At 39.8% G+C, this 12,652-nt stretch overlaps 1 protein-coding gene and 1 non-coding gene across 2 annotated transcripts in view; both read left to right on the top strand.

Moving 5' to 3' along the window:
* Nucleotides 1–12,652, top strand: part of igf2r (insulin-like growth factor 2 receptor) — a 169,983-nt gene that overhangs the window by 85,519 nt on the left and 71,812 nt on the right. Inside the window, exons 16-21 of the mRNA XM_080200242.1 lie at nt 3,583–3,760; nt 4,268–4,383; nt 6,713–6,863; nt 7,960–8,136; nt 10,752–10,850; nt 12,088–12,189. Coding sequence (XP_080056368.1) covers nt 3,583–3,760; nt 4,268–4,383; nt 6,713–6,863; nt 7,960–8,136; nt 10,752–10,850; nt 12,088–12,189 — 823 coding nt within the window. The remainder of the gene's footprint in view (nt 1–3,582; nt 3,761–4,267; nt 4,384–6,712; nt 6,864–7,959; nt 8,137–10,751; nt 10,851–12,087; nt 12,190–12,652) is intronic.
* Nucleotides 8,646–8,837, top strand: LOC145351262 (U2 spliceosomal RNA). Its single transcript, XR_013888369.1, has one exon. It is a non-coding gene; the product is annotated as a U2 spliceosomal RNA (small nuclear RNA).

Here is a 12,652-nt window from a genome sequence, read left to right as displayed (position 1 = left end):
GAAGCTCTTGGATTGATTTATTAGAATCTCTGGATCTCTGCAGTGTGCAAGGACAGTAAAAAGTCTGACAACAGGTTTTAGTCCAACCGATTTATTTGATAGTAAACGCACAAGCTTGTGCATTTACTATCAAATAAATCGGTCGGACTAAAACCTGGTGTTGTCAGACTTTTTACTGTATTTACCCCAGTCCAACGCCGGCACGTCCACATCGTGTGCAAGGAGGCCATTTGGCCCATGGAGTCTGCACCAACCCACTATCCCACCCAGGCCCTATCCTTATAACCTCATGCACTTACCCTAGCTCGTCTCCCTGACATTAAGGAGCAAGTTAGCATGGCCAATCCACCTAACCCACACATCTCTGAACTGTAGGAGGAAACTGGAATACCTGGAGGAAACCCAAGCACAGATAGTGCCAACTCCACACAGACAGTGACCCAAGCCAGCAATCAAACCCAAGTCTCTAGTGCTGAGGCAGCAGTGCTAACCACTAAAGATTGAGCTGCGCCTCTTGCTTTCCTTCCTTCCTTCCTGCTAGCTCGCTCACTGCACCAGATTTTCCTTGAGTCCCTCACCTTAGCCCTGAATGTATTTCCTCCTTTAGTTTGTCTCTAATCTCACCACCTTTAAACTTGTCATGTCCGTGAGATCCTCCTGACATTAAATGTGTTTCTCTCCCAGTGAGATTGTGCCCATCGTTCCCCCACATTGCATTTCCAAATTCCTCCAGGTAGGTTCTTACCTGACCTGCACTGAAATGGTTGTTCAAGTTACAAATGGCACTCTTTAATATAATAAGTGTCTCAACATCAGGTTAAAGTTCAAGAGGTCTATTTGGTAGCAAAAGCCACTAGCTTTCAGAGCGCTGCCCTTTCGTCAGGTGAGTGTGAGTTCTATTCACAAACAGAGCATATAAAGACACAAAGTCAATTTATAGAATAATGGTTGGAATGTTAAACAAGTTGTCTACCTGATACACTGCAGGAAAGGATGTCCTGAGGCATGGTACATTTGGGAGACCGTGCAGATGCTACGACAGATGAATGAGAACTCCAGTAAATTTGTCAGACACGACTTCCCTTTAACGAAACCGTGTTGCGTCCGCCCTATCAAGCAATTCCCTTCAAGATGCCTCGCAATTTCCTCCTTAATGACGGATTCTAACATTTTACCTACCACAGATGGATAGAAGATTGGTTGTCAAATAGGAGGCAGAGAGTGGGGGTCAATGGGTGCTATTCGGATTGGCGGTTGGTGACTAGTGGGGTGCCCCAGGGGTCGGTGCTGGGGCCTCAGCTATTTACCATTTATATAGATGATCTGGAGGAGGGAACCGAGTGCAGGGTGTCGAAATTTGCTGATGACACCAAGATTGGGGGAAAGGCAAATTGTGCGGAGGGTGTGGAGAGTCTGCAGAAGGATCTAGATAGGCTGGGCGAATGGGCCAGGAAATGGCAAATGGAATTTAATGTTGGCAAGTGTGAGGTGGTCCACTTTGGTAGGAAGAATGGTAGGAAGGACTATTACTTACGTGGCGAAAAACTGCAGCAGGCGACGGTGCAGAGGGACCTCGGGGTCCTTGTGCATGAGTCGCAAAAACCCAGCTTGCAGGTGCAGCAGGTGGTCAGGAAGGCGAATGGGATGCTGGCCTTCATAGCGAGGGGGATTGAATATAAAAGTAGGGAAGTCTTGCTGCAGCTGTATAGGGCATTGGTGAGGCCGCAGCTGGAGTACTGTGTGCAGTTTTGGGCGCCGCACCTGCGCAAGGATATTTTAGCCCTGGAGGGAGTGCAGAGGAGGTTTACTAGGCTGATACCGGAGTTGAGGGGATTGAGCTATGAGGAGAGGCTAAATAAACTAGGCTTGTACTCGTTAGAGTTTAGAAGAATGAGGGGAGATCTCATTGAGACGTATAAGATGATGAATGGGATGGATAGGATAGAGGTGGAGAGACTCTTCCCGCTCAAAAAAGACAGTAGGACTAGGGGGCACAGCCTCAAGATAAAGGGGAGGCGGTTTAGAACGGAGTTGAGGAAGAACTTCTTCACTCAAAGGGTGGTGAATCTCTGGAATTCTCTGCCCGTTGAAGTGGTGGAGGCTGCCTCGCTAAATATTTTTTAAGAAGCGGGTTGATGGGTTCTTGATGAGAGGGGATTAAGGGTTATGGGGAGAGGGCGGGAAAGTGGAACTGAGCCACGACAGATCAGCCATGATCTTATTGAATGGCGGGGCAGGCTCGAAGGGCTAGATGGCCTACTCCTGCTCCTATTTCTTATGTTCTTTATGAACACCGCTCGACAATCACCAGGCAAGGGTGTTCTCTCCCTGTTGGGGAACACTTCAGTAGTCACAGGCATTTGGCCTCTGATCTTCTGGTAAGTGTTCTCCAAAGCGGCCTTCCCAACACACGCCAATGCACAGTTGCTGGGCAGGGACTGAGCTTCAACTGGGATCTTGGGTTCATGTCACATTATCTGTAATCCCCACGACTTGCTTTGGCTTCCAAAATCTCACCGGCTATCCTGCCTGGAGACAATTCGCATCTTTTTAACCTGTGCTTAACACACTTTCCACTCATTGTACCTTTAAGACTTTTTTTGCCTGTAAAGACTCTCATTCCAACCATTATTCTGTAAATTGAGTTTGTGTTTTTATATGCTGTGTGAATAGAACTCCCACTGACCTGATGAAGGGGCAGTGCTCAAAGCTAGTGGCTTTTGCTACCAAATAAACCTATTGGTCTTTAACCTGGTGTCGTGAGATTTTACTGTGTTTATCCCAGTCCAACGCCAGCAACTCCACATGTCCCTTTAATGTGACAAAGATGCTCCTCACCAATGTCAAATACATCCATTGGCACAGTTGAGCATTGTCCAACTTGGTAGTGCACTAAACTAGTTCCATTCTTTTTTTGTAGCCAGGGAGTCGGAATCAATTACTTCTCTCATCATTCCTGTACTGTTACCATTGGTGTCCCTCGAATCGATGCTGCACTATCATTGTGATCATCTATTTCCATCTCCAACAGTGCCTATTTCCACTCACGCCTCAGCTCTTCTGCTGAAACCCCACTTCCGTTCCTTGGTTACCTTCAGACTTGACTAGTCTAATGAATTCCTAGACAGTTTCCCCACTTAATTCTGACTTCGAGTGCCCCTGATTTTAATTGCTCTGACGTTGTCTGTGCCTTCAGCTGCCTAGGCCCCAAGTCTAAGATTCCCACCTTAAATATCTCTACCTTGACATCTTACTTTTCTCCATAAAGATGCTTCTTTAAACCTACGTTTTTGGCCAAACCATTGATCATCTGTCCTAACAGTTTCTCTAATTGGCTTGGTGTCTTGTTTTGTAATAAATGGGAAGCAGCACTCTAAGTGCAATAAAATTTACATATTTACTATTCCTGAAAGACACAAACTACTTTCTCTCCCATCCCAGTACAACTGCAAGGGCCAAAAATGGTAGTTGAAATCCATCTGTGTCATTAAGTTTCGAGCTGCCTTGTATATTTGCCATGAGGCTAAAGTTGGTTATCTCCAGTTTCCTTCAATGTGTTTTAATGCTCTGCCTGACCCTTAGCCAGCGAAAAGTTTGGAGCCTGGGCATGTCCAACTCCGCATTGTCATACTACGATGGGATCATTCATCTGGCCTATACAAATGGGACACCATACAATAATGGGCAGCACACTCAACGATCGACACTCATAACATTCCTGTGTGACCGGGATGCAGGCAAAGGACATCCAGAATTTGAGGTCAGTTGTTAGATTACTCAGGCAGGTTGTGAAATTATATCGACACTTTCCTTTCACTAAAGATATCTGTTAATTACTGTTCCCTGATGGACTTCTTCCAATTCAAGGTCTTGGTGAGATGTTAGAAGCTCGACCAGGGGTTTATCAGGATTTGCGGCCTGTTTAGAGTTAGTGAAATGAATTTGTCAACTTGGCAAATCTATGAATGGATGAATTGTGATGGAAGGAACAAGATTGCTTTTATATTCTTAGTTAAATCACTAATCCACTCAAATCCGAATATGGGAACGAAAGAATGATTGTTTTCTGAAGAATGGCATTATCGTTCCTTATGACAAGGATCATTTTTTTTCTGTATTTGGGTAGGACTTGGAAGGAAATGACAAGTTTAAACTCATGAATCTCAGTTCCTAAATAGTTTCTTTTGGAATTCAAAATTTTCTCATTTGAATTAAGTGATGAATGAAATAAATGTGGAACTAAAACTTAGCTGTATTTCAAAATTAGGAGGAAGATGAGCACACCTATAATTTCAAGTGGTACACTCAATATGCCTGCCCTGAAGTGCCATTAGAATGTATAGTGACAAGCCCAGATAAAAAGCAACAATATGATCTGTCAAGGTGAGAATACAGCATTTTGGATTTTTATATTTGTATATTTAAGTTCATAAATTGTACTTCAATGTTCCACCTTCAAAAATAGATATTGATAAATAGTTGTATTCAGGAACAAGCTTTTCTTGTTGAGTGGCAGGATGTCAGATTAAAGTCTGCCTTATTAACTTTCTTTAATTTCAAATAATTACAAAAGTCTTGCCAATTTTGGGGGCTGCTTCCTTCTCTTCCTGTACCTGAAGTTATTCAATTTAATACTTCTGAATTTTCCAAACCAATTAAGATACAGAATGCTATCATGCAAGTAACTCTGATTTGTGAACATGTGAAAAACATCCAATCAAATATTGTAATAGCAGTGATGCTGATGTACCTGGAACAGGTTCTGAAGGCTGACTGAGGCCCCTGTAGTAGTAATATAATAGTGCAATTCAGCACATGGAAATTGCTATAGTTTTGGAATTGCCTACTGATAAATTGGATGTACCCACAAGTCTATTTTCCATTAGTTTTTCTTACTATTGTGCCTGCAAGCAAATGCTTGCCTGGATGGAATTGAACTTTCTTTTACCTGATGGTGGATGTTTCATCTAATAAATATCTCTGATTCTGCTAATCTAGGCATTTGTGAAATTCTAGGTTTGAGGAAGATTTTAATTAAATGTCTAAAGAATACAATTTGACTTCTAAAACAAATAATAGCTTTTCCATCTGACTAAAGTAATGTCTTCCTCAGCAGTTACTTGGGTTAAATGACAAATCTGCAGGTATATCATTTTAATTATGCAGCTGGCATGTAAAAATGCTTGGTGTCTAATTGATGCTTGATGTTTAATTACTTTGGGTGTATTCACACACAACTGTCAATGCAATGGGCTTTTGTACTGTACCTTGCTCAGAATTAGTACAGATGTGGCCTGAAGTCAGAAGATCTGATCTGACAGCAGAGGAAGTGAGGTGAGTTGCTCTGAAAGAGGCCACCTCTCCCTCCCCTGACTCGGGAGCCTATCCAGACAGTTGACATCTGATTTGCACTTTTGCCACTTGGTTGAATAAAATGGTTTCTGCTTCAAAGTTACATTTGTTCCGTGCATTCATTGTTAAATGCCTTAAGTTGGCAACAATGGCATGAAAAATAGAAACCTACAATAGGAGCAGGAGTAGGCCATTTGACCCTTCAAACATGTTCCACAATTCAGTATGATAGCTCATCCTGTTTTCAACACAATATTCAGCGTGTTCTCCAAAGCCCTTGACACCTTGAGAATAAAGAAATACACCTAATTCCTCCTTAAATATAGTCAGTGACTTGGCCTCCACAGCCTTTTGTGCTACTGGTTCACCACCCTCCTTCAGTGAAGAAATTTCCCTTCATCTCAGTCCTAAAATGGCCTATTCCATATCCTGAAAGAAGAGTTTCAGCAATTGGCTGTCAGGAGCTCTACTTGAAGATGTGAGGTAATGAACATAAAAAATGAAAGTTAAAAATCTATGAAAATCATGAATCCATGCCAGAGAGACTTGCAATCCACCTTATACTCCCATGTTTTAATCCTGGTAACTGACTAGGTTTTTGTCCAAATAAGGAAAGTTATTCCAGGTGTTGGTCCTTGACATTTCCATCTTGCTATAACCTGATCACCTTTGCTTGGACCACTGCGATACAAAAGATCATTTTGGATTTTAAATGCATTCAGCATTCCACTATAATTCCCACAGGAGAAACTAACTTTAGATAAAAATTTTCATGTGAACTGTTTCATGTCAAGCCACTCGAGTTTGAGAAAAATACAAGTTTGCACATTCTTAATTTCCTGTTCAAATTACTGTTCTTATTCGGTAACATGGAAGCTAACTTGTTTCTTTCCACAAATCCTAGTTGGCCTGCTTTGTGATCAAGCTTCCAAGTTAATATCGGCATCTGTTTGAAGTCTACACCCTTTCATGTCTTCAGCAATAAACAGCTCAGTGTTCCATTGCTGTCTGTAAGATCTAAACCTGACTGAATTTCATCTGGAAGACGTGTTAGATTGCTGAGTGAATTGTATTGGTATTTGTCTAAGACAAATCTTTGTATAAAGTTGGTAGCACTGCAATTCTTGAGGTTTGGTTGTTTTTGGAGGGGCAGGCAGAAGAGCAGGAGCGTGTGTATTTGTCCAATCACTGGATCTTGGTATTCAAAATGGTGCAGAATAAAGGTTTAATTTTATAAAAGAAACATTCCAACTTTTGCTGAAAGGAGATACTTTGCCAGATGCTTCAACATTAAAGAAGCTGTACAAGTATAAGTTGTAATAACTTGATTACTTTGCTTTTCGAAATCTCTTCCACTCAGCTTGTCAAAGTCCGAAGACAACTGGTTCGCCATGGACACAACATCAAGTAACCACAAGAAGTATTATATCAATGTCTGTCGACCTCTGAATCCAGTTGAAGGATGTGATCGATATGCAGGAGTGTGCCAGACGCAGTATGAAAGAGAATTAGTAAGGATATATTATAATGCAACATGTATTGATATTTATGAATGTGAACTATCAATTTGTTTTTCAGTTTTAAACTGTGCATGTGGACAACATTCTGAATGTATTTGGCAAAACTTGCATGCAGTTCAAGTTAAACAAGTTTGATTTTTCCATGATAGGAAGAGTGAACAGCAAGAATCTGCTGTTTATAAAGTGTTCAATGAACTGACAAAAATATTGCGCATAAGCATTGTGATGCAGGATTTGGTCTAATAGATAAATAACGCATTCAGTGGGTCCATGATGGATGGTTAGATCATGGATTTGAATGGAAGAAAGAAATACTTTGGTCATAATGAGAGAAGTTTAAGTTGCTATATCATTGCAGTAATAACTTTCCAACAAAATATTAGTTCTATGACTTAGTGTCAGCTGCAAGTACAAAAACTGTTAACTGAGCAGTCAAACTGTGCACAGTTTGCAAAAACATATAACAATGATGTGAACAAATGCACTGAGTTAAGAGAGTACCATCAAGAGTAATTGCACATGCTGTGGCTTCATACCAATATATTGAACTCTACCTGGTGTTAACTTGCTGTTTAAAATTCTTTAAATGCTATAGCTGATGGGGCATTTTGCTTGCTGTTAAATTGAAAAAGCAGTAGTTAGTCGGTGTCTGGTATTGGCTCACATCAGGGATGAGAACTTCGGCCCCACCAATTTCTCTACACACTCTTGACTGACTTGATTTCCATTGATCTTTTTCTGGAAGTGCTTGACCTCAAACTGTGGTGCAGATGGGCAGATTATTCATGAATCATGTAATAGGATTTAGTATGTTAAACGTTTCTCGAGTGGAATTCAGAATTGTCTTTTCAAGCCTGTTGGAACATAGCAACTATCCAGATGTTTCCTTCCTTTTTTGATTGTTATAAATAGTTGAGCCATGTACAGTTCTTTTCTCTGACATTCTCTGAAAATGCTGTTTTGTAAGTTTGATTTTCCCTTCTAGCTCAGCAAACTTGCCAAAGGCTTGCATTTGGATATTAGCATGATAGGACATTTCAGTGTTTCTAATGTATAATTGCTTTCATAAAGTTTGATTTATCTTTAGGATGCACTTTATGAAAAAGTGTCCATTAGCAATCTGGGAATTGCCAAAACTGGTCCCAAGCTGGGAAAAAATGGAAGGATTGTTCTGGAATACGTAAATGGCTCTGCATGTACCAATTCAGGTGGTAATCTAACCTCTTATACTACCCGTATTCACCTGAGTTGTTCAAAAGAACTGGTAAGCAAATTTCTCTTGCCACCTCTTAATGTTCTATTTTACCAGTTGCTGGTTTTCCTGGGAAAGACAGCTTTCCTTTGCAGCAGATTTTTCCTTGGTTTCCTTTTAACATCAGTTGATTTTGGGATTTTCACAGTAACAGGCCTACTTGTGACACCAATAAAGAAAATTAAACTAGTGTGCTTCCCCCCACATTATCTTATCCTCTTTCTTTCTCCTTTTCTAATTGGTTATTTACTATTTGATTAATATGCGCGTCAAATTTCCAAAGATCCTAAACTTGCCTACAGGCTGATTCAGACTTAATTTTAAATATGTATCTTTCTCTAAATATTTAGCTTTAATATATTTACCACTAACATGGCATCATCCTACAGTTATAAGTGAGGTAGCCTTACCTACCAGGTTTTTTGGGGGGGGATGGTGGGCAGAAATAGGGTAAAGCTCACTACTGATGTTGCAAATTGAGATACTCTGGGCCTGTCGTTGCTCCTCGTGAGACTTCAAGAATTGCTTCTCGGCCTCTTGGCTAAGATCAAGTGTAGTATCGACATGCTGCACTTGGTTGAAGTCATTAGGTTACATTTCAGCTTCATTTCAAGCAATTTTTTAAAGCGGCATCTGGGCCTTTTGGCTAAGGTGCAAATTAGATCAAGCTTTGGAGGTGGAGCTACACCTACTCCAATCAGCTTGGATCATGTAGGTCAAGCCCAAGACAGGAGGTGAGAGCCCTGTCTTGTCAGCTTGGATTGGGAATGTCTCAACTTGCTGGGACTCTGAATTGGCTTTAATTTGACTGGATTGGAATAAAGTTGAAAACAAAGTGTAGAAAGAATGAGCTTGCATTTACCTTTTCTCATATGTCCCAAAGCACTGTGATTAAAGATCCTTTAATGATGGATAAGCAAATAGATGCAACAGCCTATTTCTACATAGATTCCACAAGCAACAAAATAGATGATTAAAGGTATTATCTGTAAAAAGTATTTTTCTATAATGTACTCCTAGACTAAAGGGAGAAATCCAGGCCAGAACTCTTAATCTTTGGATAGTGTCATGACTATCTTGTACAACTTTGTTGAAGTTGTACAAGACATTGGTAAGGCCACACTTGGAATACTGTGTGCAATTCTGGTCACCCTATTATAGAAAGGATATTATTAAACTAGAAAGAGTGCAAAAAAGATTTACTAGGTTGCTACTGGGACTTGATGGATTGAGTTATAAGGAGAGGCTGAATAGACAGACTTTGTTCTGGAGTATGGGAGGCTAAGGAGTGACCTTATAGAGGTCTTTAAAATGATGAGGGGCATAGACAAGGTAGATAGTCAATATCTTTTCCCAAAAGTAGGGGAATCTAAAATTTGCGGACGTATGTGTAAGGTGAGAGGGGAGAGATACAAAGTGTCCAGAGGGGCAATTTTTCCACAGGGTGGGGAGTGTCTGGAACAAGTTGCCAGAGGTAGTAAGAGAGGCGGGTACAATTTTATCTTTTAAAAAGCATTTGGATAGTTTACATGGGTACAATGTGTATAGAGGGATATGAGCCAAATGCAGGCAATTGGGTTTAACTTGGGGGCTTTTTTAAAAACAGGACAGCGTGGACAAGTTGATTTTGAAGGACCTGTTTTCATACTGTAAACCTCTAACGTTGTGTACAAGGAGGATGGGTCTTATTTTGGCATCCATATGCAAGATGATACTCTGGTTTCTCTTCAGATCGTATAAATCTTTCGCCACTTCTGCCAGTGTGATGTATGCCCATCGCTAAAATAGTGTAAACTAAGATTATGCATTCAAGTTCTAGTGCAAGGCTTGAATTTGCAAGCTTGTGTATTGCAGTTATCAATTGAGCTGATCTAACACTCAGTAAATACTGATATCTTTAGTATTGGGAAAGGGGTGGCGTTTGTTCCAGAAATCTACTTGAAGTAATCCAATGCTTGACATGGATTTTTAGCTTTGATTGTGGTCTTGTGCCTCTGTACAATCCCATCACAAGTGGTAATGTTTTTAATTATCTTCCAAATTGTAGATTTTGCAATTGGCAGGAAATGCTAACAATGTTAATTGAATTCTGTAAATGCGCCCATGAATTCTAGTCGTCTAAAATGCATTTAAGTAATGCATCATAGTAAATGCATAGTTAGGAATGATGTAGAAAGCTTTTGAAGGTAACACCAGTCCGTTTCACTCAAGTTTCCAAAACACTTCGACTCCATTGGATGAATTTCTACTTGGCTCTAATGCTTCATTTCAACTTTGAATCTACAGTGCAGGTATTAGTGGGAGTTCACCATCCTTTCAAAAGGAGTATTTACTCCTCAAACTAATCATTATATTCGTTTGCATGGAAACGTTTCACAGGCAAAAAAAGCACACCAATTTGGATGGTCACATGTTTGGAAAATAATGAACAAGACGTTCAGATTTCTGGTAGACAAAGTACTGGCAGGAATGTCAAGTCAATTATCCTTTAGATGGAATGAGTATTTCATTGGTATAAATAGAAACCATTTCTTATGATTGTGAGGGTTGCTGTAGGTGACAATATATTAGGAATAATAGCAAAGTATTCCTTGTGTGATGCTAATCGGTTTTATATACTTTTATAGTCCACTGGCCCAAGGTTCATTGATATCAAGGACTGTGTGGTCACATTTTTGTGGGAAACTGAAGCAGCCTGTCCTGTCACAACTGAAGATTCAAATGAGGTAAATGTGTAATTGCGCTGACCAAGGATCTTAAGTCTTTAGTCACAGATTTGAATGTCAAACTTACTATGAAATAAGTATTCTTTTGGGAAAATATAGTTTTCTTTGAATTTAATGTTTGCCCTGATGAATGCTACTTAGACGGTGTAATTCTGTGTTAAACACTTTCAGAATTTTGTATTTATTAATAGCATACCATCTGAATTCCAGTTGCACCAATGCCTATTCACATTATAACCTGTGTTTACAGACCAACACTGGTTCCTTTGTTGCAACACATCAACTTTAAAACTCATTTTCAAATCTCTCCATGCCCTTTCCCCTTCCTGTCTCTAATATTTTCCAGCCCCACATTTCTGATCACTGTGCTCCATCAACTCAGGCTTTTGCACATCCTGATGTAGTTCACTATTGATCGTTGTGCATGCACAGCGAGACCCCTGCCTAGACCCCTAAGATGTATAGTTCCTTCTGAGGCTAGCCACCTGTCTCTTCCTTCAGACTTTAAAATCTTTGTTTTGTAATGCAGTTTCTTGTAATAAAACTGCCACTATTTCCTTAATCAATACAGATCTCAATTTCACAAGAAGGCATCTTTCTTCATCCCAAACTGCATGCTTTCTTTATTCAGATGAAGATTAAAGGAATAGGTAGTCTATGCCTAACATTGACCTATTGTATCAGCCACAAGGACAAGTAGAAGAGTTGTGGGTGAAAGAACAATCCATGTTTAAAATATTTGTATATTTGCTATGTCTAAGATACATAGCTTCCACTTCAAATGTAAATTTATCTAGTGCCAAATTAATCTGCAACAGGTACACAAATTGCTGCCAAACACATTTGTCGAGTTGCCCTAAATTAGTGGAAACATTGATGTTTATTGCTTTGCACTCAGGACTGAGACTTCATACTAAAATTGTTTTGTACCTAACGTTTTAAAATTGAAGACTGATCCGCTGCTTTTCTTAATCCACACCAATAAATAACTCTTCCCCAGCAGCTCCTTAACTCATTGACCTTTGCGTTGATGTAACCCATGATTAGGAGGTTCAGATTTGATGCAGGATTCCAATGGTACCAAACGTATTGATGCTCCAAAATGTTAGTGATGATAATAGCTATTTACATTATACTGAAATGTTTTTTCTGTGTAACAAGTGTGCCTTTATAAAACCCTTTGTACTTTTGTAAAATGAGTTGCTAAATTGAAGCATCTGTACAATTTTCTTTCTAGAACTGCTCCGTAAAAGATCCCAACACTGGATTTGTGTTTAACTTTCTGCCCCTGGCTTCAGACACAGGTTACTCGGTGACTGGGAACCATGTAACATTTAAGGTTAGAATACTGAACAACGATGTTTGGTATTAGATTTATAATTTTAAGTACTAAAGATACGAAATACAAATCTGAAGCATGTGGTGTTTGGCTGAGATAAAAGTGAAAGTATTTCGTGTTTTTCATGTAGCTGGCCAGAATGTGATGGGTTCTATTTTTATCTATGTCTCTGAATCAATTTAAAATAAAATGCTGGATTTTAAGTGTGCTGTTCATTACATTTTGCCCCTAGACTTTCTAAAGATTTTTGCACTGGTAGTGCCTCTTTGTCGTTATCAGCAAAAGTGCAGTGTTTATTCAAAAGCATTTGAGACCATGTGAAGAGGTGCAGTTGTATAACTGAATCATTAAGAGGGCAGTGTCTGAACTCAAGTTGGAATAATTTAATGTCCATTCAGGTGCAAAGAGTATGTAATAGAGCAAATAAAAATTGGATAAAGAGGGAGAGAATAAAGGGTATAAA

Source organism: Carcharhinus amblyrhynchos, chromosome 12 (assembly GCF_965287045.1).
Source record: "Carcharhinus amblyrhynchos chromosome 12, sCarAmb.v2.hapA, whole genome shotgun sequence".
NCBI lineage: Eukaryota > Metazoa > Chordata > Chondrichthyes > Carcharhiniformes > Carcharhinidae > Carcharhinus > Carcharhinus amblyrhynchos.
The sequence above is the reverse complement of the archived record's forward strand: the minus strand, read 5'-3'. Positions and strand labels throughout refer to the sequence as shown.